Source organism: Chanos chanos, chromosome 6 (assembly GCF_902362185.1).
Source record: "Chanos chanos chromosome 6, fChaCha1.1, whole genome shotgun sequence".
In the NCBI taxonomy this organism is placed as follows: Eukaryota; Metazoa; Chordata; class Actinopteri; order Gonorynchiformes; family Chanidae; genus Chanos; species Chanos chanos.
The window spans coordinates 42,582,460-42,604,940 of NC_044500.1; the positions used below are offsets into that span (position 1 = coordinate 42,582,460).

The 22,481-nt window shown below is 39.9% G+C and overlaps 2 protein-coding genes across 3 annotated transcripts; both read left to right on the top strand.

Annotated features, from left to right (window-relative positions):
- The first annotated feature begins 441 nt into the window (after window positions 1-441).
- Window positions 442-7,389, top strand: cdh27 (cadherin 27). Its single transcript, XM_030778384.1, has 13 exons — window positions 442-477; window positions 1,513-1,632; window positions 1,723-1,872; window positions 2,066-2,210; window positions 2,342-2,505; window positions 3,073-3,204; window positions 3,391-3,573; window positions 4,263-4,582; window positions 4,912-5,054; window positions 5,138-5,362; window positions 5,582-5,800; window positions 6,106-6,227; window positions 7,192-7,389. The coding sequence occupies exons 1-13, from the start codon at window positions 442-444 to the stop codon at window positions 7,387-7,389; spliced, it is 2,157 nt and encodes a 718-aa protein (XP_030634244.1).
- Window positions 7,390-8,983: 1,594 nt separating this feature from the next.
- On the top strand, window positions 8,984-16,659 carry taf4a (TAF4A RNA polymerase II, TATA box binding protein (TBP)-associated factor). 2 transcript variants are annotated; one of them, XM_030777178.1, is made up of 15 exons: window positions 8,984-9,752; window positions 10,769-10,908; window positions 11,167-11,286; window positions 11,496-11,591; window positions 11,997-12,119; window positions 12,368-12,457; window positions 12,996-13,160; window positions 13,674-13,821; window positions 14,203-14,314; window positions 14,430-14,599; window positions 14,874-15,004; window positions 15,325-15,450; window positions 15,936-15,992; window positions 16,108-16,227; window positions 16,437-16,659. In XM_030777178.1, the coding sequence occupies exons 1-15, from the start codon at window positions 8,984-8,986 to the stop codon at window positions 16,602-16,604; spliced, it is 2,535 nt and encodes an 844-aa protein (XP_030633038.1). In that variant the 3' UTR covers window positions 16,605-16,659. The 2 variants fall into 2 exon arrangements, with proteins under 2 accessions (XP_030633038.1, XP_030633039.1); XM_030777179.1 differs by having other exon boundaries at window positions 9,037-9,752; window positions 15,322-15,450.
- The last annotated feature ends 5,822 nt before the right edge of the window (window positions 16,660-22,481 follow it).

Genomic DNA, 22,481 nt, shown 5'->3' on the forward strand with positions numbered 1-22,481 from the left:
TGTGCTGAAAGCAGTTTTTTTTTTTTTTTTGCACAACTTTCCTGGAATCAGGTTACACTGTAGTGGCATGACGCTGAGCATTTGCATATTCTTAACCTTAACCTTCACACCTTCGATCTCAAACTCATTTCAGACTTACTCGCAGACTATGAGCTATGCAAAGAGCATGTTAAATAAGCACACACACCCACACACATACACGCGCGTCCGCACACACACACACACACACACACACCTGCACATGCACACACACCTATACACACTCATACCATTAATCGCCTTGTTCATTACATCACAGGGTACATAGTTCTGCCCACTCCCCTCGGGAACTGTCTCTATACATTAAAGCTTGTTACCACGCACAGTTCAGTTTGTAAAGCTTCGTGGGGCAAGCTCACAAGAGACGCTTAAAGTTTTGAGGAACATTCCAAAGGCTTTACGATGAACACCACCATATCAAGCTACATTATTCTCTTGGTAAATATGAATACAGATGCCTCAATCTAACTGTTAATTTTTAGATTTATTTATTTATTTATTTATTTATTGCAGAAGCAGTATTTGTAGAGAACAGAGTTTCTTTCCTATGACTAATTTAATGTGTAATGGTACATTTTTGCTTTTCACATTTTATGTATATAATATACATAAAGAGACAAAATGTAAAGTTAGCACAGATTCTGATTTGACTATGTCTAACGTAATCCAAATATTAGATTTTTTTTCTTTTTTTTTTTGCATTGGATGCTCCGAGTACCATACGAAATGAACAGGGTTGACCTAATTACCTTCAAAACCTGCTGAACAACCTTGGATGCCTATGATGCTGAAACATGGCTAAGGTCTTCAAATTGTACACTGCTGTTCAGGTTATAGGAATGTGAAAACTGACCCAACACCTGTTCTCTAAGAAAGGAGTATCGCTCTCAATTATGTTAAATATGTTCGACATACACAAAGAATAGTGTGTACTATGGCCTCTAGTAGTGTCCAACTTATTTTCCAACTTAGTAGCATTATCACTTATTTTGTTAAGAATACAGGTTCTCAAGGAAATGTATTTGAAATATTTGGAAAACTATTTCAAAAGCAACCATCTGAAAACCATGGGAATTCGTATTTTTGTACAGATTTTTACACTTTGAATTGATGGCATTGCAAAACAAGTAAAATATCAGAAATTTTGTGCAATGTGCCTTTGAGCACAAAGTATTTCATATCATTTAAATGCTTTTACCATACAAAAGTGTCTTAAACAAAATGCAGCAATCTAAAAAAAAAAAATCACAGACACAATTTGTGGAACTGCACTGTATCATCACAAAGACAGCTCAGTAAAAAAAACAAAAAAAACCCCCCAAAAAACAACAAAAAACCCAAAAACGTTTTACATATTCAATTTGGTCACTTGTATGTATTTCGCAGCTTAATGTTTCATGCACATCTCGAAGTCGAGACAGGTTAAAAATGTCAGCATTACACTATGTGCAGTAAAATGATCTCTGCCCTCAGGGTCTTGTCTGCATGTGCAGGATGGAGGAGCATGTGGTCCGTTCTAAGAGAGCCTGGATCATAGACTCATTCAGTATCGTAGAGGAACACCCTGGGCCGTTCCCCTATGCACTTGGCCATGTAAGCATTTGCCCCTTGCTTATTAACCCAGTCAGACATACTCAACAAAATGTTGAATTCAGAAAAGTAACTCTCGTCTGTGTATAACAGATTAATATTGAACGGAAGTACAGAGTTGGGTTTGATTTATATGGGCACGGTGTGGATGAAGATCCAAAAGGAATTCTCTCCATTGATAAAGACACCGGCGTCCTAACAGTCCACGGAAAAATAAATTACGAGGAATATACGTCTCTAATGGTAAAACGAAATATATGAGCAGCAATTACTACAAGAGAATTTTGTGTATTTATTTATTCATTTTTTTGTTCATGATCACCATGCTGTAGAGAAAATACTTTAACAACTACAGGTGACTTTATTACATTACATGGCGTATGTCAGCTGTTATGCAAATATGCCTCATTGAAAATGATCAATGTTTTCTTCAAAGCTGACCTTTGAGGTGAGGAACAAATCGAACCTGGCTTTGGACACAAAGCTGGGGGTCAACATAGAGATTTTGGACATAAATGATAACCCGCCACTTTTTCAGAGGAATATTTATGAATCCACAGTTAGCGAGCAAGCAATGCAAGGTGACTTCCTCTACAGTCTTTGTTTTTGTTTTTTTTTTTCCTTCTGTATGAATAGCAGCTACGTCTCATGAATCTTGCTGGTACCTATAGGATTTTAACGGTCGGAATCTAAACCGCTGATCCTCTTACAGGAAGTTTCACCCTAACAGTGTTTGCCATTGATGGTGATAGGCCTGGGACTCCAAACTCAACCTTTGACTACAGGATCATTTCTGTAACTCCTAACACACCCAGTGCTGAGTGGTTCATTCGAGATACTGGAGCAATATTATTTAAAGGATGTTTGGATTATGAGGTATGTCTTATTCACATTTAATCTCGACCACTAATTACCCCTACAAATGTATGAAATGCCAATCAGTTCAATTGTAGACATGCGTTTGTAATAGGCTAGTATTCAACATTATATTGTTGTGATCATTATTAGTCATTAGCTCTGCCTTGCTTTTACAAAACAAACTATCCAGTTACCTGACTTATCTAATTAGAAAGAAAAGCTTAATTATTAAAACGATCAGTTTTTGGCATCTTGTACATTTTTAGTCACATAAATTACACTCTGGAAATACTGGCTTTTTTAAGAAATAAAAAAAAAATTCTCCCTATATTTCTGATTGTTACCATTCTTTTTACAGAGAGTTCACCTAAAGCCTTATCCAGGTTTAACTCACTACAAAATGCTTGCAGTTTGGTGAAACACAAAGTAAACTGTCAACCGTATCTGACAATCTCATTTACAAATGACCCAATACAGAATGTCAACCCAACATTCTCTATCAGGACACCTTGAAAGAAATAGCAGAAAATGTAGGAATAGAAACGAAATAGAAATGAAAAACATAACTTTTAAAAATATGTCCAGGCTGCTGAGAGATATACCATTGTGGTTGAAGCAAAAGACCATGGAGAGGGAGTCCAGCTCTCAAGTTCCACAACCGTCCTAATTAATGTGTTAGACGGCAACAATCATTTACCTGTTATCACTGGCCATACAGTAAGTATTTTCATCAGAGTTCCTGTTATGCTGACCTACCCTTGTTACAGAACAGTAAAGCAGAAGAAACATTCCAATATTTCTGTCACCACATTGTCTGAGCAGCCCAGAGCGTACATGCTGTTTGCAGTTCATAATGACAGAGGCGCCCTATCTGTAATTACCTTAACCATCTCATTTATTCAGGGCAGTGGTAGAGTGAAAGAGAGGGAAACCGGAGTTTCTCCTCTCCGAATACATGTAAGTGACAGAGACTCATACCAAACCGGGGCATGGAGGGCTAAGTACACAATATTAGGAGATGTCGGGCAACACTTCAGTATCGACACTGACCCAGAAACCAACGACGGAATCCTGACTGTAATAAAAGTGAGTCTTGTACATAGCAATCATTTCTGAATGTCACGAGCAGGTTTACTGACTTTACTGTTGAATTACCAATCAGTCATAAACAACTAAAACGATGGCATCGTAAAAATACCTTGTAAATAACATTTTAAGGCATTTAGGCATTTGAACAATTTAGAGTATTTATTTATTTTTTTTTTAAGTTTGAGGGTAAAATGGCTAAAGTAGTTTAGGGGGTGAAATGGCTAAGATGTCTAAAAGGAATATGTCTGAATGATTCACTATATTTGAAATGATGTCATTTCAGATTTAACTTAAGATTTCAAGTCTAATACTGTTTGTTTGTTTGTTTGATTTTTTCCAAACAAACAATTCTAGACAAAGTGTATAATTATACACAAAATGAACCTGATGAAGACATAAAAAAGAAAAACCGAGATACATGCTTACATGAATACTTAAATTCAAACTCAATTTTCAATTCAAAACCATTACGTTATTACAAAGTATGCCACGGAATTATAAAGAAAGAAAATGATATTTAAAAAAAAAAAAAAACAGGGAGGATGTCATCACAGCCCAGAACCACACACACAAATACACAAAAAGAGAATCTATGAGAGGCTGACATGAATAAATTGATAAATGCTCTGAGCAGTTTTTACTGATGACAGTAACGTCTTAACGCTCCTCACATGGTGTATCTGTAGCCACTGGACTTTGAGGAAGGAGCTGAGAGAAAAGTGTCCGTCTCCGTCGAGAACGTGGAACCGCACTTCTCCTGCGAGGTGAAGGAGAAGACGGCATCAGAGATGTGGAGAGTGGTCACCACTGGTGACGAACAAAAGAACAGCAATGAGATGGACCTGTCAACAGTGGAGTTCAGCATCATAGTAGAAGATATCAACGACCCTCCTGTGTTCACTGTGCCAGTCAAAGAAGTCCTGGTGAAGGAAAATGTAGAGATTGGCTTCTATGTTGAAACAGTCACAGCCGCTGACCAAGATCTGGGATTTGCTAATGAGTTTGTGTAAGACCTCCAAAGCTCACACTGACCCGGTGCCATTGCCAATAAACCAGAGAGTACTGTTTATACTGAGAAATTATTACCCCATTAAACATTTTTTCATTGTTCATTTAATTTCTTCATTACTGAATTTACAAGAAAACAGTGAGAAACTGCTTGTTTTGGAAATAACTGCAAAGAGTTATTATCACTCCAACCTTAGAAACTGTATTTCTAAATTTAGAAACATAAAATGTATTTTTTCAAGAAAACAAAAACAAACAGCAAACGAAAAAAATAATGCTTTTTTAAGGTCTTGCATTTCTTATATCTGCCTTTGACATTTGACATAGGTACGCCATAGGACATGACCCTGGTGACTGGGTGAGAGTAGATGCAAAAACTGGACAGATTTTTACTACATGTGTTCTGGACAGGGAATCCATTCATGTGGTTAACGACACCTACACAGTCATCCTCCATGCCACCGATAAAGGTAAAATTGTGCGGAAAAATACTTACAGCACGCTGTGTTAGCTTTGATCTACAACTTCAGATTTTGTCTTTTATCCGTAAAAGGTGATCCGCCAATGACTGGAACAGGCACACTTCTGATTCGTCTGCATGATCAGAATGACAATGTGCCCCAGCTGGTGACAAACTCAGTTTACATTTGTATGATGGATGAAGCCTCGGTGACTGAAGTTGCAGCTTCAGACTTGGATGGATTTCCTTACAGTGACCCCTTTAACTTTGAAATACTAGGAGATGTGGAGGGAAAATGGAGATTTGAGCCAAATTATGGTAATATTTCTGTATCGAAATATTATCTTTTTGTTCTGTAAAAACACAAATAACGTAACATCAACCCAATTATATTTAATCATTAAAGAAAAAAATAGCCACCGGCAAGATTTCTGTGAAGGACACGGTGGGTTCCCCTATGTACTGCTGTCATTGGGTAACAGCATATTTAACTGACACGAAACCAAATTACACGACGTTTATTCTCTCTTTCTCCAGGGACCACTGTGCATTTGGTGAAGGAGAATGTTGTTCATTCTGGCCTGTATACGTTACTGGTCAAAGTGTCAGACAGACAGGGCCAGTTTGCTCTTCAGAACTTGTCTGTCACAGTATGTGACTGCTCTGCCACGCCCAACTGCCTGTTTCGCAAAACCACAGGCGGCATGGGTGCTGCGGCCATTGTCACTGTGTTACTGGCCATGCTTTTGTTCCTGGGTGAGTTGATTGTATTGGACTGCATATATGTCTTTCTATTTGTGGTGTAATCGTACAAAAAACAAATGGAAAAAGGGCCGAGGACCAATGATATCATCTCAAATTGTAGAGACTGATATCTTGACAGATACATTGCTGTAGTTAGTGGAAAACTAGGTTTTTCTGCATACCAATATACATTTAAAATAACTTGTTACAGAAATGACTATAAGGTACATTTACTACATGTTATGATGAAATCTGATCTATCTCATTTGTGTTTTGTAAAACTAGACTTTTTGACATATTCCTTTTTCGGCTGTTAGGGTGTTTGTTACTGTCTCTTACTGCATCGTGCAGGCCAGAGAAGGTTAGCATTGACACAGACTGTACATCTGGAGATACACTGCTTAAGTCCAACACTGAAACACCAGGGAACGATTGCTCGGTACGTGTCAGCCAGTGGAGTTAGTTTGGTCCTCGTTCTATAGTTAAAGCTTTTGAAATGGAAAGTTACAGAGAATGGCTCTGTTTGCTGCTACAACAAATGTTAGTTACAAATGTTATCTTATACAACATCCCTCTGATGCTTCTCTCCTCATTAAGGTCCCCAGTATTTTACTAATTCAAAATTCTGCCAAGGATCCAGAAAACATTTTCCTCACAAACAAAAGCAAATTCCATCAGACTCACATCAGTCAGCTGGTATGTAGGCATATCTCCATCTGTTGCTAAAGTTCTAAGTAGCTAAATGAACGTCCTGTTTTCATCCTGATCGGATTTGAATAGGTGTTGGTAAAACTATAATTTAGTGGGGGAAAAACTATAAATTAGCGTATTTTTAAAACAGCATTATGAGGTATTTCATGTTTTCTACAGGTCTTAAACCACAATATGGGTTACCAGGACTTCTCTGATCATACGGACAGACATTTCTGGAGAGACCACTATTATTCAGATCACAAGGTCTGGAAGAGGTTTCACTTTCACTTTGTTACTAAATAATGAATATCAGGACAATAACTATTTTCAAGGCTATTTTATTCAAACTCTCCTGCCTCTTGCACACCACATAGGTCAAAACCACCACATACCTACAGGACTATCAATACCAGGTAGCTCTTTGTGAAATTAAACATTTTTTTCTGGAATTTTTGGGGGAATTCTTACTGAAAACCATTAATATATCTAAAATAAGTTATTTTACCCATGCTCTATATTTGCATTTTGTCTTGACAGGGATTAGTGACACATGGAAATCATTATGTAACGGGAAAGGATTCTGCCTTCATCAGTCATATGGCAGTAAACAACTTGCTCAATCTGGTATGTCTTCAAGCAAGTGCTACATTATCCAGCCCTATCCCCTCTGACTTGTATTCACACGCTGTTCTCTCTAATCTAACTTGCAGAGAATACATACCATAGAGGCACCAGGGATGGAAGTGTTTGATTATGATCCCCACCCGTATGCTTTTGAGGGGGATTTTGAAGGGGACTCCAACCCTGACTTGGATTCCATATCCATTCCAGATGATGATTTCAGTTATGACCAGCTCCTGGACCTGGGCCCAAGATTTAATCAGCTGGGCGTGATTTGCAAAGCATGACATCAGTGTAGGGACACTGGGATACAGTTGTATGCCATGAAATGTAGTTTGAGGAAGAGTTATAAAATCGAGTATACATCAGGCTAATTTCTCATGACTAGATAGCTGGTGAAAGATTAGTTTCTCTCCAACTTGTGAATGCAGAGAGTATTACTTAAATGTCGACCTCAGTACACTGTAGCTAATATTTATCTTCATTTCATACAATGTACAACAAAACAATCCGTAATAAAGCCTGTTTGTAAGGCTTTCGAAATGAAATTATTCAGTCCACTCCCACATCTATCTATCTGTGTATCTATATCTATCTATCTATCTATCTATCTATCTATCTATATATATATATATATATATATATATATATTATACACACACGCACACACACACACACACACACACACACACACACATATTTTTGAGAGTTACCAGTAGAGTCAGTTTTATGCCTTACGTCATGTTCAAGAGGAAATCTAATTTTTTTGTATTTTACTTTTCAACCTCATGGATTGATTCAAATGCGGCATTTAATAAAATCTTCTGCATCAAATACGCAATTTTGTATTTACTGTAACTCTTAATGTTGTTATTATATACAATGAATAACTTTTTCCAGAGTTTAAAAAAGTTTCAGCCATAACTAAACCCTAGTACCCACTGTATGCTGACATCTCGCTACACCTCTTGACAGCATTCCTTCCGTATTGCCAGTGTAGGTGTGGCGCCTTAACACCCCTTCAACAAAGTAACACCACCGAGCCATCTGGTAAAGAGAAAACCGGCTGTGAAGGTGTTTCCGAAGATTGTTTCACGCACCCAAGAAAATACTGAGGAACCATCAACAACAAGACACTACCTAAGTTTGCTGAACCGCTTCATATTAATCTCATCTACAGTTTGGGCCCACATAATGTCATGCTACCCAACACTTGCTAGAGCTACACTGCCTATCACTCAATATGTCCCGCCTTTCAGTTCTACAAACGACCAATGAAAATTCTTCTACATCCCTTTTTGATGACGATTCCACTTACACGGACATGCGCATTATCACAATCTCAAATGCCCCCCTTGGTTTCACTTGAAGATGGCGGCAGGCTCCGACCTGCTGGAAGAGGTTTTCTTTAACATAGAAGTGAGTGAGAAAGTTGTTTACGATATTTTGAGCTCAATTGAATCGGACCTTAACCTTTCTGGGGACGAGAGCCCTGTAGTGCAGAACACAGCCGTTGGAATTCATACAGCTAACTCCAAGACAGTAAGCAATGCAACGTTAACGTTAGTGAGCAGGAAAGCACTACAGACTTGCACCAGAGGTTGCAAAAACAGGTAATGTTGGTATGTGTTTAAATGGTTTTGGCCATAATTCATTTCATCTAAAGAGCTAATCTGACACGAGAGGGCAGCCAAAATTATTTGTGACATGCGACTTCCCTTCACTCACGCTTGTTTCCACTCCGAAAACAGGGACTGGAGACCAGTAAAGCAGGGTCACTTGGTTTTGCGGTGGATGCAATAAACACAGTGATCACATCAGCCGCTGTGTCAAAGAACATTGTTAGGGCACAGCTTGGATAAAACAGCGACTGTCAATGCTATGGTAACTACTTTACCTAACTACGGAGTAAAGATCGGGGCATCGGCAGTGCAAACTTTTAACGGAGGCAATGCAATGGATTCACATTCAGAAAGCGGCGCCGCTCTTTCTGGGACGTCAGTGTCAAGTAGCTCGACAAGTGATGCTTCAACTACTGTAACGGTTGTCAGCAACGGACCTGGTATAACTAAAGAACATGAAGACGTGACTGTTCCTTCAGGTTCAAACACAGTTATTCAGGCACCTTTAGGAAACTCACAGAGTGTTACCACGTCAAGTTCGGGGAGTGGAACAACTGTAACAGTTGATAGGCCGTCTATGCAAACTGTTGGCTCGGGTCTGACGATTAATGGGAGTAATACTGCTCTGACAACTGCAGCAAATGTAGCTAACCAGTCAGCTTCGACTGCATTAGGATTAACCTCACAGACTCCTTTGTTGAGCAGTAACCCATCATCCGGATCTTTGTCTATAAGTACAGGGGTACTAATCAAACCCGAATCGCCTAAAACAGTTATCCAAACAAGTGCTCAAAATGTTTCTCCTGGCGCAATTGTAAGCACAGGCAACGTGACCCTTGGTCAGCCGCTGCAAAGTTCACCGACGATGGGCAAGAACGTTGTTCTACAGGCAACAAGGGCAGCGACTCCAGCAACTGTTGCGACTACTCCTGGAGGGATCCGAGCCATCGCGCCACAGGTGTTGGCTCCACGACTCCCTCAAAGCTCTGCGAACCAGGCCAACGTCCAGAACATTCAGCTACCTCCAGGTACAATCTTTCTGCGTTGGTGTTTTTTGTCTGTGTGATCGCACTGAGGTGTCGCTGAAAAGTGAAACATAACGTGTGAAAAATGATCAGCTTTGTTGAGTAAGAAGAGCCATGAAACGTAGCTCGACGTTTGCCATAGATTTGTATATGTTTTCAGAGGTACTCATTTTCGCTGCAAGCGTGTTTAATCGAATAGTTTAGTGGTCAGCGTGAAGTAGTAACCCCTGAGCGTTTTGAACTGGCATTACTGAGGCGCTCACGTCCACGTTCTCAACTCGTGTCTATGGAGACAAGATCTTAATGCTCTAGACCATGTGAACAGGTTTAGTTATTAGTGATCATAAATTTGAGACGGAGAGTATTGACTGTTAGTCGCTTTTTGTAATACAACCTTAAAGATATTATTCAAGTGTTTCAAAACGGAGCGTAATTTCATCATGAAGGTGGCGGTTGGTAAATGTCAGAAAGTTGAATAACTTGGAGGAAACTTTACTCTGTTTACATTATTATTCTATTAACGCAGCGCCGAAACCTTATAGTCATTATAGGATCAAAGGCAACATTTCACTTTGCATTTTTTCAGACTTGTTTAATTTTGATATGGAGAAGACGATAGACGTCTGTATAATTGGAAGGATATTTAATGTTCACATAGCCATCTGCCTCATCAAGCTGACAGTGTCTGATCGTTCACATTGTGGAAGATGGTCAGAATTTCTGTGCTGTAAAATGTGGGTCACCAGCTGTACAGTATGTGTGATAAGTATGTTCTTCAAATGCCTTTTTCTCAAGACTTGATGGACTAGCACAGAAACTTCTGATACTGCATTAGTGAGTTCACTCAGAATAGCTACTTGTTGATGCTTTTTTAAAAGTGTTTGGATAAAAGGCCTACTTCATCTGATTTTTTTTTTTGTTGTTGTTGTTGTTTTTTTCATTCTTTTTTTCTCACAGGTTTCCCCATCCCTGCATGTGTTATGTTCTAACCCTGTCTTTCTCTTTGTGTTTGTGTTAAGGTATGGTGCTTGTGCGGAGTGACAGTGGTCAACTCTTGATGATCCATCAGCAGATGTTAGCTCAGATGCAGGCCCAGTCCCAGGCCACACGACCTGCGGTACCTGCAGGTACCGCCCAAGTCCAGATCTCCACAGCTCAGGTAACATCTGCACCAGAGCTCACCCTCTACACCCACAGTCAGCTTTCTTTTACTGACACTTTCTTTCAACAAATGACAAAGCCACGTTCTGAAACAGTCACTTTAATTCTTTTCTGGACTTCCGTTGCTCTGGTTTACCCTGTTTTAAACGTGTTAATGTCAAAAAAAAGTTTTAAGTTTTGGTTTTTTTTTTTTTTTAAAAGAGAAGATTCATATAGCAGTATGTTCCACAGCTTTCTCTTCTCTTTTGTTCTGCAGGCACCTGGGACTCCCATCATTACCAGACAGGTGAACCCCACCAGCATAATTAAGCAGGGTTCCCCTGCTCCTAGCAGTATGCCTGTCACCACCACCCTTCAGAGGCCTCCTACCCTTCAGGTAGGATGCTACACACAGTCACCTACAGCCTGCAACTCACAGTCATTGACTGTGCGCTCTTGACAAAACATTCACAATGGTCATATTTGCCTTTGGTTTCTGCTTCAAAGTTTGAACTACAGAGCGTTCTTTTATCAGCGTCGTTGCCGAGCAGATTTCTCTAATGTGTGTGTGTGTGTTTTTTTTTTCTTTCCTGTATTAAATGTCAGAATCCTACCTCTGTGGCGACAACATTGCCAGTGCAGGCAGGTGTCACCCAGAGGACTGTTACGGCATCCGCAGGGACCACCGTCGCCCTGGCAACGGTGAGAGTTTGGGGTCGACCTACCCTGGCAAGCATCACGTTTACTGCTCAGCTGCCACAGATAAAGAGACTCTGAATCGCAGCAAAGAATGACTCAAAATTTCTGTTTATTTGTTTTTCTGACCTTGAGAACAACTGTAGAAAGTACAGTAAATTCTGAACTGTTTCGTATAGAGCACAAATAGTAGACAGCGGAATTGGAAATGCTGCATTGTTAGGACCATTTGATTAGCGATTACTAGTTATAGCTTTTGTTGTGACATACCCCAAAAAACACCAGTATATGACCTGTCCTTTTCATATTTTATGGAAATGATTTTTGCAGATTTCTTTTATGGGCAAAGCAAAGTGGCCTCGTGCTAATGAGTGATTAATATGACTTGATTATAATCGTTTTCATTTGCAGGAGACCATGGAGAACGTGAAGAAATGCAAGAATTTCCTGTCCACGTTAATCAAACTTGCATGCAGCGGGAAGCAGTCATCAGAAACTGCGGCCAGTGTTAAAGAACTAGTGAAGAGTTTGCTTGTGAGTGTGAAAGAGTTTGAAGCACCTGGGTTGCTACCATAACTACCATAACCGTCTTTCTCAAAGTCTCCCCCTTTTTTTAAAAAATATTTTTAATGTTGCTCACCTCCCAGTTTGAAATGGGACGAGAATCAAATAATTCACTGTTTATTGTCTTTTCCGTTACATTAGGTTGTTATTGCACTTAAAAACCTGAATAGCATCTATTTCACTAGCTCTCTTTTTATCTGTTGTTTTTGATTTGGCAGGAGGGAAAAATTGAGGCAGAGGACTTCACCAGCAAGTTATATAAGGAGCTTAACTCATCTCCTCAGCCTTACCTTGTGCCTTTCCTTAAGGTAATCAGCACTCCAGTGCTTACTGACAAATAACACTCTTCCCATTTGAAAGATGGCATAACTAGAGGGACTGTGGAAGGAGTGGTGGATGTTTTTATTTTTGTTTTCCTTCTCAATGGGATGTGGATAAGACCTGACAGTATCATCTCAGATATGGTTTAACGCCTCTAATCCTGAGTGTCCAATTGACAGAATATTTCTCTTCTAATCCATCATGAAAACACCTGATTGAACTTGTCCACTGCCCAATAGGCCTTTCATTAGTGAGTCAAGTGTGTTAATGCTGGGTCTTGATTGGATTCCAGAGATTTTGGAAACACTGTTGTGAAATGTGGGTTTAAAGGTGGCTGGTATCTGATGACAGTTCCTTGTTATGATCTATATCTGTAAAAGAAATGTCCCTGATTTCCTCTCTCTCTCTCTCTCTCTCTCTCTTTTTCTCCCTCTCTCTCTCTCTCTCTTTTTCTCCCTCTCTCTCTCTCTCTCTCTTTCTCCCCCTCTCTCTCTCTTTCTCTCTCTCTCTTTCTGCCTCCCACAGAGGAGTGTTCCAGCTCTTCGCCAACTCACTCCAGACTCCAACGCTTTCATCCAGCAGAGTCAGACCCCACAGCCCAGAGTCGCAACCACTCAAGAGGTCACCATCACTAGTTCACGTCTGATCTCATCGCCTGTCATCTGTAAACCAGGACAACCTGCCTCCCAGGTCACTGGGCCACATCTGTCAAAAACACTTTCACATAAAGCCAGTTAACAAAATTTGAGTGTCTGCTTTATCCGAAAATTTAAATTGCAAGAAATGAAAAGGAGTAATAAATATGTTAAACAGGTTAACAATACCTATTTTTTTATCTACTTGCCTCAGTACTTGTAATAATACATTGTAGCACATGTTAAAAAACAAGTTAGACCTCCCCCCCTGATGTTTTATGCAAAGCACACAATGGCCTTGGCTTGTCTTTAATCAGACTGCAAATATCTTGACTGTTAAATAATTGCATCAGAGTAACATATTCTGAAAGGATGCTGAAGAAAATAATACACGTTTATTCTTACAAGGATTTAATAATTCATTATAGCTGCTGGCTATGAGAAAAAGTTTGTACTGGTAGTTATTTCAATTAATTGGAGCTCTTGACTGTTGTTTGTTGTGGATAATACAAACAGCTCTGGTCTCAGACTGAGGGTTTAAGTAGAATATTTTTGGTTCTCTTTCCAGGTCCTGCAGCCTCAGCAGCCTGGAGTGGTAGTGAAGTCTCCCCAGGCCACCCTCACGGCCGCCGGCCCCATGGTCCCGCTCAGGGCTCAGACTCCCAGCCGTATTGTGGTGGGACAGCCTCAGGTGCAGATAAAGCAATTACAGACAGGTGTGTGTGTGTGTGTTTGTATGTGTGGCCATGTCAAACGTGAGAAGTTTTTATTTTTGGGGTTTTTTTTGTTCTCCCAGCAGTTGCAGCCAGAAAACGTAGCACTCTGAAGGTAATCGTTCTGTACTTCAGAGCAATCTCTGTTGTCAGGAAACTTCGTCACAGCCTTTACTGTGTAAATAGTCAGTCTTCCAGAGATCTGTTTGTCATAGGTGAAAAAGAGCACCTTCATTTGATTATATTTGGCAATTTTAGATGTGGCTGATTCAAGTGTTTGTTTGAGTTGAATTGTTGGACCTCTTTCAGCTGAATGTTCCTCACCCTCTCATTATGAAGTAAAACTAATCACACAAACATGCTTTCTGTTGTTTGCACCCTCAGTACCCTTGAAGCAAGGAGTCTTTACCGGAGCAAAGTTGCTTACCACAACCTCCCTGTCTGCAGTTGCTCCACAGAACAATAAAGCAAAGGATGCAGCAGGAGGAACTTTTAAGTCAGTGGCTTTTTTTAAAACCCTTTCGGGGAAAAGAAAAAACGCGTTTTTATTCCATCACATACAAATGTCAGCAACATATTGAGCTCATATGTGGCTATGTTTTTGTGTCCAGGGATGACGATGACATCAATGATGTGGCCTCCATGGCAGGAGTCAACCTGTCTGAGGAGAGTGCTCGAATCCTGGCCACAAACTCTGAGCTGGTCGGGGCTGTGATGCGGTCCTGTAAAGACGAGACTTTTCTCTTCTGCACAGGACTCCACAGGAGAATGCTGGATATAGGTGAGAAAAGCCCCCGCTCTGGATCATAAATAAACCATAAAAAATACAGCAACATACATTTAGAGTGATTTAATGACATTTCAGTGAGAAACACACTCAGTTTTTGTTTAGAGGTGATTTACGTTCGGTTGTGGAAAATATGTGAAATCATATGTTTAATGTATTCAGTCTTTCACCCCAGAGGGGAAAAAAAAAAAAAAACATTAAAAGTTGAAACATCTGGTCTTGACTTGGTTTGGTTGTGACGTTCATTTTGACTCTGTTCTTCCCTCAGGTAAAAAGTTTGGGATTACAGAACTGGGGCCAGACGTGGTGAACTTGGTCTCTCATGCCACACAGCAGAGACTCCAGAGCCTTCTGGAGAAAGTTTCTGTGATTTCTCAGCAAAGGAACATATCATTTAAGGTAAGGGTTTTGGCTAGGCCCAATGTACTGTGACAGACAGTATACATGAGCGTGTTTTCCCGGCGCCTTTAAATATACCGGAATTTCCCCAAGGGGGTGAATAAAGTACCTATCTATATCTATCTTTCTGTTTTGGTAGAAAGCATTCTTTCATTTACATTTACAGACATATTTGTGAAAAGACCTGTTGTAAAAGCCCAAGATATTCTGCTGCTTCTTTCAGTCTTTTACTCCATCTGTGATGATATGTATGTACTCCTTTGTTTGTGTGTGAGAGCGAGGGACAAAGCTCTAAATGTTGTCCTGTTACTCACCAGCAGGACGACAGTCGCTATGAGCAGGTCAGCGACGTTCGTGCTCAGCTCAAGTTCTTTGAGCAGTTGGACCAGGTGGAGAAACAGCGGAAAGAGGAGCAGGAGAGAGAGATTCTTATGAAGGCAGCTAAGGTACATCCACACTACACACACCTATACGTTACTTAACTCATCAGGCATAAACATGTAGGCGTCATTTTAACATCCTCGATCCTTTTGATCGATTCGACAAGAGCAGCATCTAGTGGTGAATGCCAGAATAACACGGTGCGCTCGTAATCCAGCAGTGTTAGGAGAGCAATTTATCTCTCTCCTCTCTCGGAAGCAACGACAAAGGTCATTGCAGTGGAGTGATTTTGGCCTGAGAAATGTGGTTAACAGACAGGCTACAGTAATTTAGTCTGGAGTGATTTTGGCCTGAGATATGAGGCTAACAGACACTCTACAGTAATTTAATGTAGAGACCAGTTTTACTTTATTATTAATGATATCATCTCAGATTAGTGGAGTCGATCATTTGCTGTAAAACTCTCTGACAGGTTATTTGGAAGTGGTTGTGTAAATCTTTGTGTGTTTGTGTGATATTTGATAATTGTCGGATGCGTCTCCTTTCATAGTCACGATCTCGACAAGAAGATCCTGAACAGTTGCGGTTGAAACAGAAGGCCAAAGAGGTAAGGTTGCAAGATGATATAGGTATATTTAGATGTCCTTGTATCTCAGCTGTGCTTGTGTGAGAAGTTTCCATTGTGTTTAAGTTTCCGTGTGTGTGTGTGTGTGTGTGTGTAGATGCAGCAGCAGGAGCTTGCCCAGATGAGGCAGAGGGAGGCCAACTTGACAGCACTGGCTGCTATTGGGCCTAGGAAAAAAAGGAAGTTGGATGCTCTTGCTCAGGGAACTGATGCTGAGGTAAGCAGATTCCTCCTTACCTCTGTTTTGATCAATATTTCCAATTTGTGTGTTTTTTTTACTTTAATAGCAGGAATTTGACATATACAAAGAGCAGAAGAGTTCTTTTTTGCTCAACGCTTTCCTTCCTTTCATCTCCCTCATGCATTTTTCTCTCTCTCTTTTTTTTTTTTTTTTTCTTTTTCTCCTCTCCCTCCGTGGCTGTTTAGGGTTCAGGCTCGTCTGGGAGTTTGTTGGCAGGCTCCGGCACGGGCACATCCAGGCAGTTCACGCGTCAGCGCATCACTCGTGTTAACCTCAGGGATCTACTCTTCTGCCTGGAAAATGAGAGAGCGACCAGCCACTCTAGACTGCTTTACCGCGGCCTGCTCAAATAGCACCCAATCCCACTTCTTCTCTTTCTCTCTTCATACTTTTTAGTTACCTTATACTTTCGATTTGATCCCTTTTTTTTTTTTTTTTTTTTAAAAAGAAGCCCTTAAAAAGAATATGATATATATAAATACATATATATATATATATTTAAAAATGTATGTTTTACGCACAGGGTGGTTTTTAAAGATGCAAATTATTATCTAATGTAAAAAAGAAAACTGTGAAACTGCCCCTTCTTTTTATGTTTGTTTTTCTAAAGATGTTTTACAGAAATAAACTGTTGCTACAAACTGTATGGCATCACTGTTCATACTTTTTTTTTTTTTTTTTCTGTTTCTAGACAACTGCGGCATTATTTTCATGGCATTTATTATAATTCACCCAAACACCCCTCTGAAATTAAACTTGTGCTATTTATTTATTTATTTATTTTGCTTCAGGTTGTGTGGAGTTTGCTGGATGGTTCCAATTCCATAAATATCACGATTATATCACATTTTATATCAAAGATATTAACTTTATTGCAGTTCTCTGACAGTGATTAAATACTGCCCAAGAAATCAAACCCTAGTTACTCGGATTGAAGTATGAAATTCTCTTCAGCAGGAGATCAGTGACGGGGAAACTCCGTTTGAAACTGCGTCTCATGTTTACAGATGTTGTAGGATACTTAAATTGGGCAATGTCCACGTAGTTTTGTAGCTAAGAGCTAGTGTTTTAGCTATTGCCTCAACTTTTAAATCTTTGATCATTTGCCTTGGCATAAACGGAATAGTGCCCTCTGAGATTTTCCGATGTAGGAAAATAACCGGCGAGATGGAGGTAAAGAAATCCCGGGCTGGTCACCAAAGATTTTAGAAAATTCAGAATACTGTGCTCTTGAAGTTCTCAGCGCGTTCACTAATCACTTGTAATTTTACGCACTTTTCCAACAAGAGAAGCTGATTTAAGGTAATCTAGAGTCTAAATTCCAAAAAGCTAAATTCAAATATCTTAAAAACTTTAAGGACATTCTGTGAACCCTGGACTGAAAATTGAGATAAAAAAGGGAAGAAATATTACTAATGTCATTGCACTCTTTTAAGGTGTCATACTGGTTATACCTGCACAAGGGAGATGAACTTCACGCTGTTTCCGATGTGAACGTTAGACATGACCGGCGCGTTCTTAATACCCTCATTAGGTTACTTTATTCAGTAATTAAGAAGCTATCCACAATAAATTATTATTATATTGTAGCGTCGTAGTCCAACTCTTATCTCTCAGTCTTTTTACTGATGGACAACAAGAAACACTTGATTACGTAAAGAGTTCAGAGCTTTATCAAAAGGAGGCTTAGAACAGTCCCCTGATTGGGAGAGCTGCCCAAAGCTACAACAACAAAGGGGGGACAAACTTTACCTGAACTGGCGCCGCCCCCCTTAACTAACCAACCAAGGCAAATGTGTGAGGCAAATGTATGTGTGGGTGTATGTGCATGTGAGGGTCGCTACACTATTTAATTGCAACATTATAGCGCTTTAAATATTTATCGTTTAGGTGACCTGGCCTAGCGAAGCGAAAACCCATAGCAAACCGATGTTACCGTTATTTTCTGTTGTTATGGTTGCATTCTTTGTAATGTATCAGAACCATTGATTTAGGACGGAAATTAAACTTTCAGTGTCAATGTTTGAGGTGTCCCTACTTACGATTTTGACGGACAACTGACAGAAGCGAGAATTTTCTATGGTCACGGTGTGATTTAAAACCTCCCCGCCCCCTTTCGGTCTTTAAAAAAAGTCTCCCGAGGTTCCCTCATCTTCCCCTAAACTGATTCAGTTTGATTTCTGCTAGTTGAAGGTAAATCTCACCCAATCAGTCGTTAAATGTAAATTCTACGCAACATGACTGGAAATTGATGTACACGGGCTGTATTGTGTAGAGTCCTTGAAGCTGAAAAATAGATGCTGGAAAAAGCCCTTAATTTTTCATTCAGTTGATGTTTCATGTTCCAAGTTTAAGTTTATTTAAAGCCCAATATCAATGTTTACGGTCTCAAAGGGCTTTACATGTCCACAGGAGACATGAGCAGGGCAGCACCCCCTGGCTCATAGCGGGCAAGAAAAAAAAACTCCTAGCCACCGCCCCCCCCCCCCAACATGGTAAGGAAAAATAGGAGAAATATTGAGAAGGGCCACAGAGAGAGGAGACCCCTTCTTGGCTAGCCAGGTGTGCAATAGGTGCCGACCCAGCGGGCAAACTGCAAACAACACAGTGATACTGAAAATGAAAGCAAAACAAGTAGACAAAATAAAAAATAACAAAACAGCGACCGCTAGTAATTTAAGTTTGACTGCATTTTACAACATACAATTAAATTTTTTATTATGATTTTGCTATCGAGCACTCGTTTGAAATTAAAGCGACTTACAACATTGGTGAAAGTCCAAGAGAACATCTTCACAAGACCCGAACTTGGAGTTCATGCTAACTTTGACCCTCTAGGCCCCACGTTTTCCAGCCATTATCAAATGCAACTGTCTCAAAGTTTTGTGGGCTGGAGGCACATACCCAAGGGGCTCCAATGAGGAGCAATGACAACACACAACATAAAAGCACCTAAAAACAAGAGCTGGTAGAGCAGCAGAAAATCTAAACATGTGTAGAGAAGTAACCTAACACCAACGTCCCCAAAAAACACTCACTGAAGTACAGTCTCAAAAAGCATCACACTCTAATGTGACATTTTATCACCACACATTTGACACAAGCAACTGAAGAAACAACATCTCAAAGTGCCCCCCCCCTTCTTATTTTTGTCATTTGAGAAATATGAGGAGTACAAACATGACTAGCTTTCATTTGCAATGACCGTCCTCGTCTGTACAAATTTACATTCACAATGGCCACTAGATGGCACTACTAGCCTATTCATTTTTTTTTTGAAAACATTCTCTGACGCCAAGACAGAGCGCTAAGAACCGTCACTATGGGTTGAAAACGATATCATATTGTGATGCTCTTTCTTTGGCACATATTTTTTCTTCAGGCTTCATAGTTTGTTTCCCGCTTTTGAATGGCTTTTACTCATCAGTCTTGCTTTGTGTGACACAGGCCCTTTTGCGTGTAGACACAATCCAAAGGCCAGTGTTCTTTCAGAATTAAGTCCAGATAAGCTCCCACTTCAGCACAGGAGATGAAATGGCAAGAGCTGCCTGGTTGCCTAGTTACATCTCTCTCTCTCTATGCTCAGCAAACAGACAAGCTGTCTGAGGAGAAATCAGTGAGATTTTTTAAGCATTCCTCTCACGGCTTTTTTAGACTTTTTTTTTTTTCTTTTTTGATAAGGACTCAAACATCACACAGGATCTAAAGGCAAAGCTGCTAAGGGAGGCATTTGCTTGTGTCAGCACCTTCAAATGAAATCAGTGTGAGACTTGTGCTCAGGGCAATTATGTTTCGTTTTCTTATTGCATGTGTTCATTTGAGCGGCGTCAACTCCAATCTATGAGAATCACTTCAGCTTTAAGGCTTCAGGCTGGTCACAGCTGCGTTCATTGTGCTGTCTCTGACTCTAGATGACAAGTTACTCTGTCCCTCCATTATAAATTTTTTCAATAACAGAGGACAGCCATCTACTGAGTTTGTGATAGGATGTGTATTATGTCCTTAGTTACAAGTTATTGATATTGATAAGCTATTCAGCGGTAAAACACCCCATAGCACATTTGTCCATTTAAAATAGACATGACTGAAAGTCACAATATTCAATTACCTTAGCTCTCCTCATGAGAATGATCTAGCTCTGCTTGGCATCTAACAGTATATTTTGCCGTGTACTTCAATGTACAATTCAAAACTAATCAGAATTTGGTTAATTAACTTAAACACGGTGATAATCCAACACCGTAAACACTCAGAATTTATTTTGGGAATGATTTTATAATGCAAACTGCTCCCCAGGGGGAGCATCCAGAGGCAAAAAAAAAAAAAAAAAAAAACCCTCAGCTTTCACATCTTGAAGTTGCAAAAGCCAAATTATTAATACACATTGGCATATAGCCAGAGTAAGAGTGTCAGTGTAGCACTTTTAATAAATGACTACCCCATTGTGCTGCTGTTTATTTGTCTTATCCCTGATTCAGCGAAACATCCCGAGAGCATAATCGAGTACATCAGCTATGAAAACACCATACGTTATTGATGGACCGCAGGACAGTACTTACACAACTTTACCACAATTTTGGAAAGTTTACAGTGTGTGGAGTTTTTTCTATTCTGAAAAAGAGGGCACTGATACCATCACACGCTGTCTATGGTAACGCTTGGTGCCTGCAGTAAATCGTTGAGACTATGACTTTTTCAACAGTACTGTGATGTGCGTAATTGGCTTTTTACTTCACAGAGGAATGCATTGAAAATGTATATGTCTACAGCTCAGTGTACACCATAACTCATCCTTTTAAGCACAGTACTTACCACTACACTGTACAGAGGTAGAGAGCAGTCTCTTTAATGCCATGTTTCGAAATAGCTGATTTGCTTTTGAAGGCCACACTTACCAAACAAATGTAAAGTTGAATCTTTTTTTTTGTTTTTTCCATTTATGGATTGACTTTGACCGCATAGATTTGTTTCCTTATCAACGTGTACGCGTGTGCTAGTAAGAAAGGCCATTTGTAACCATCTTAATGAGAATTAACTTGGCGATAAACTAAAAGTTTGCCCTGGTTTCTTTCCTTTCACTTCTCTCTCTTTCTCTCTTTTTTTTTTTTTTTTTTGAAATGAAAGAGACTGAATGTTTTAGTAACAGCATGGCACAAAATTTGTTTTTTTTTGCCATACTTCAGTTATTCTTTGCACTTCTCAATGTCACAAAGACCCTATTAACTCACAGTCAGCAAACATTTCAGAAAAATGTATCATCTTTTGCACACGGGGTCTAATGCTTTAGCTTCTCTCCATTCCACAGACAAGCGAACAAACCCATCAAAATTCAGGATGATATACGAGTGATGCAGAAATGGCGAAGGAAAGAAGCTTTTGTCAAAACGTGAACTGTAGCAGACAGCACTATGAAGGTTGATTGTAACACACATTGCTATATCTCTGCTGACATTTTTCCTCTGCTAATGAGATTAGCCTCAGCAGCACTTGCAGAAGATTCTCAACAAAAAGCATTTTTTTTTTTTTTTTGCGGTTGTGGGGTGGGGGGTGGCTGGTGGGGGGGGGGGGGGGGGGGGGGGGGGGGGGGGGGGGGGTGTGCAGGGTGTCTGGATATGGATAAATCTCTGTCCTCGTCTGTCCTGGTAGGTAGTGCAAGCTCAGCTGTAGTGTACCTTAATTTCTTTGTAATGTGTTAGAGGACTGAGTATATACCTGCTGACTGGTACGGGAGATAAATGGTTGCTGTAGTACTATAGTAATATATATCGAAGGAGAAGAAATTTCTTAGGGATTGTGTAGAGACCATTCATAACACACAGGTAATAGACCAGCAGGAATGGAGTTAGTCTGTATGCTTAGATCATAACGCTATGATCAACAGTCAAAATGTCAGTTTATTAATGAGAGGAACAAAATGTAACAAATGAAACCAGAGAAGCGTTTCTATCCCTGGCTCAATGGTGGCGTCATGCAGATCTCAGATTGAGAGGCATGTTGACAGTACATGACCGTCCTGTGTTTACACTCGGTAATCTTGTGGCTTTGACTTCTTGTTTTAAGGTGCTGTGATCATACATTTGCATTGATTACCCTCTCCATGGCATAATTAATATGTTCATAAATAAACACTGCTTAACATGTGTACAGAAGGGGTGATGAATGAGTCATAACGGCATCTTTATACAGGACTGAACACAGTGTGCATGATAAATTTTGCTAATTCTGATGAA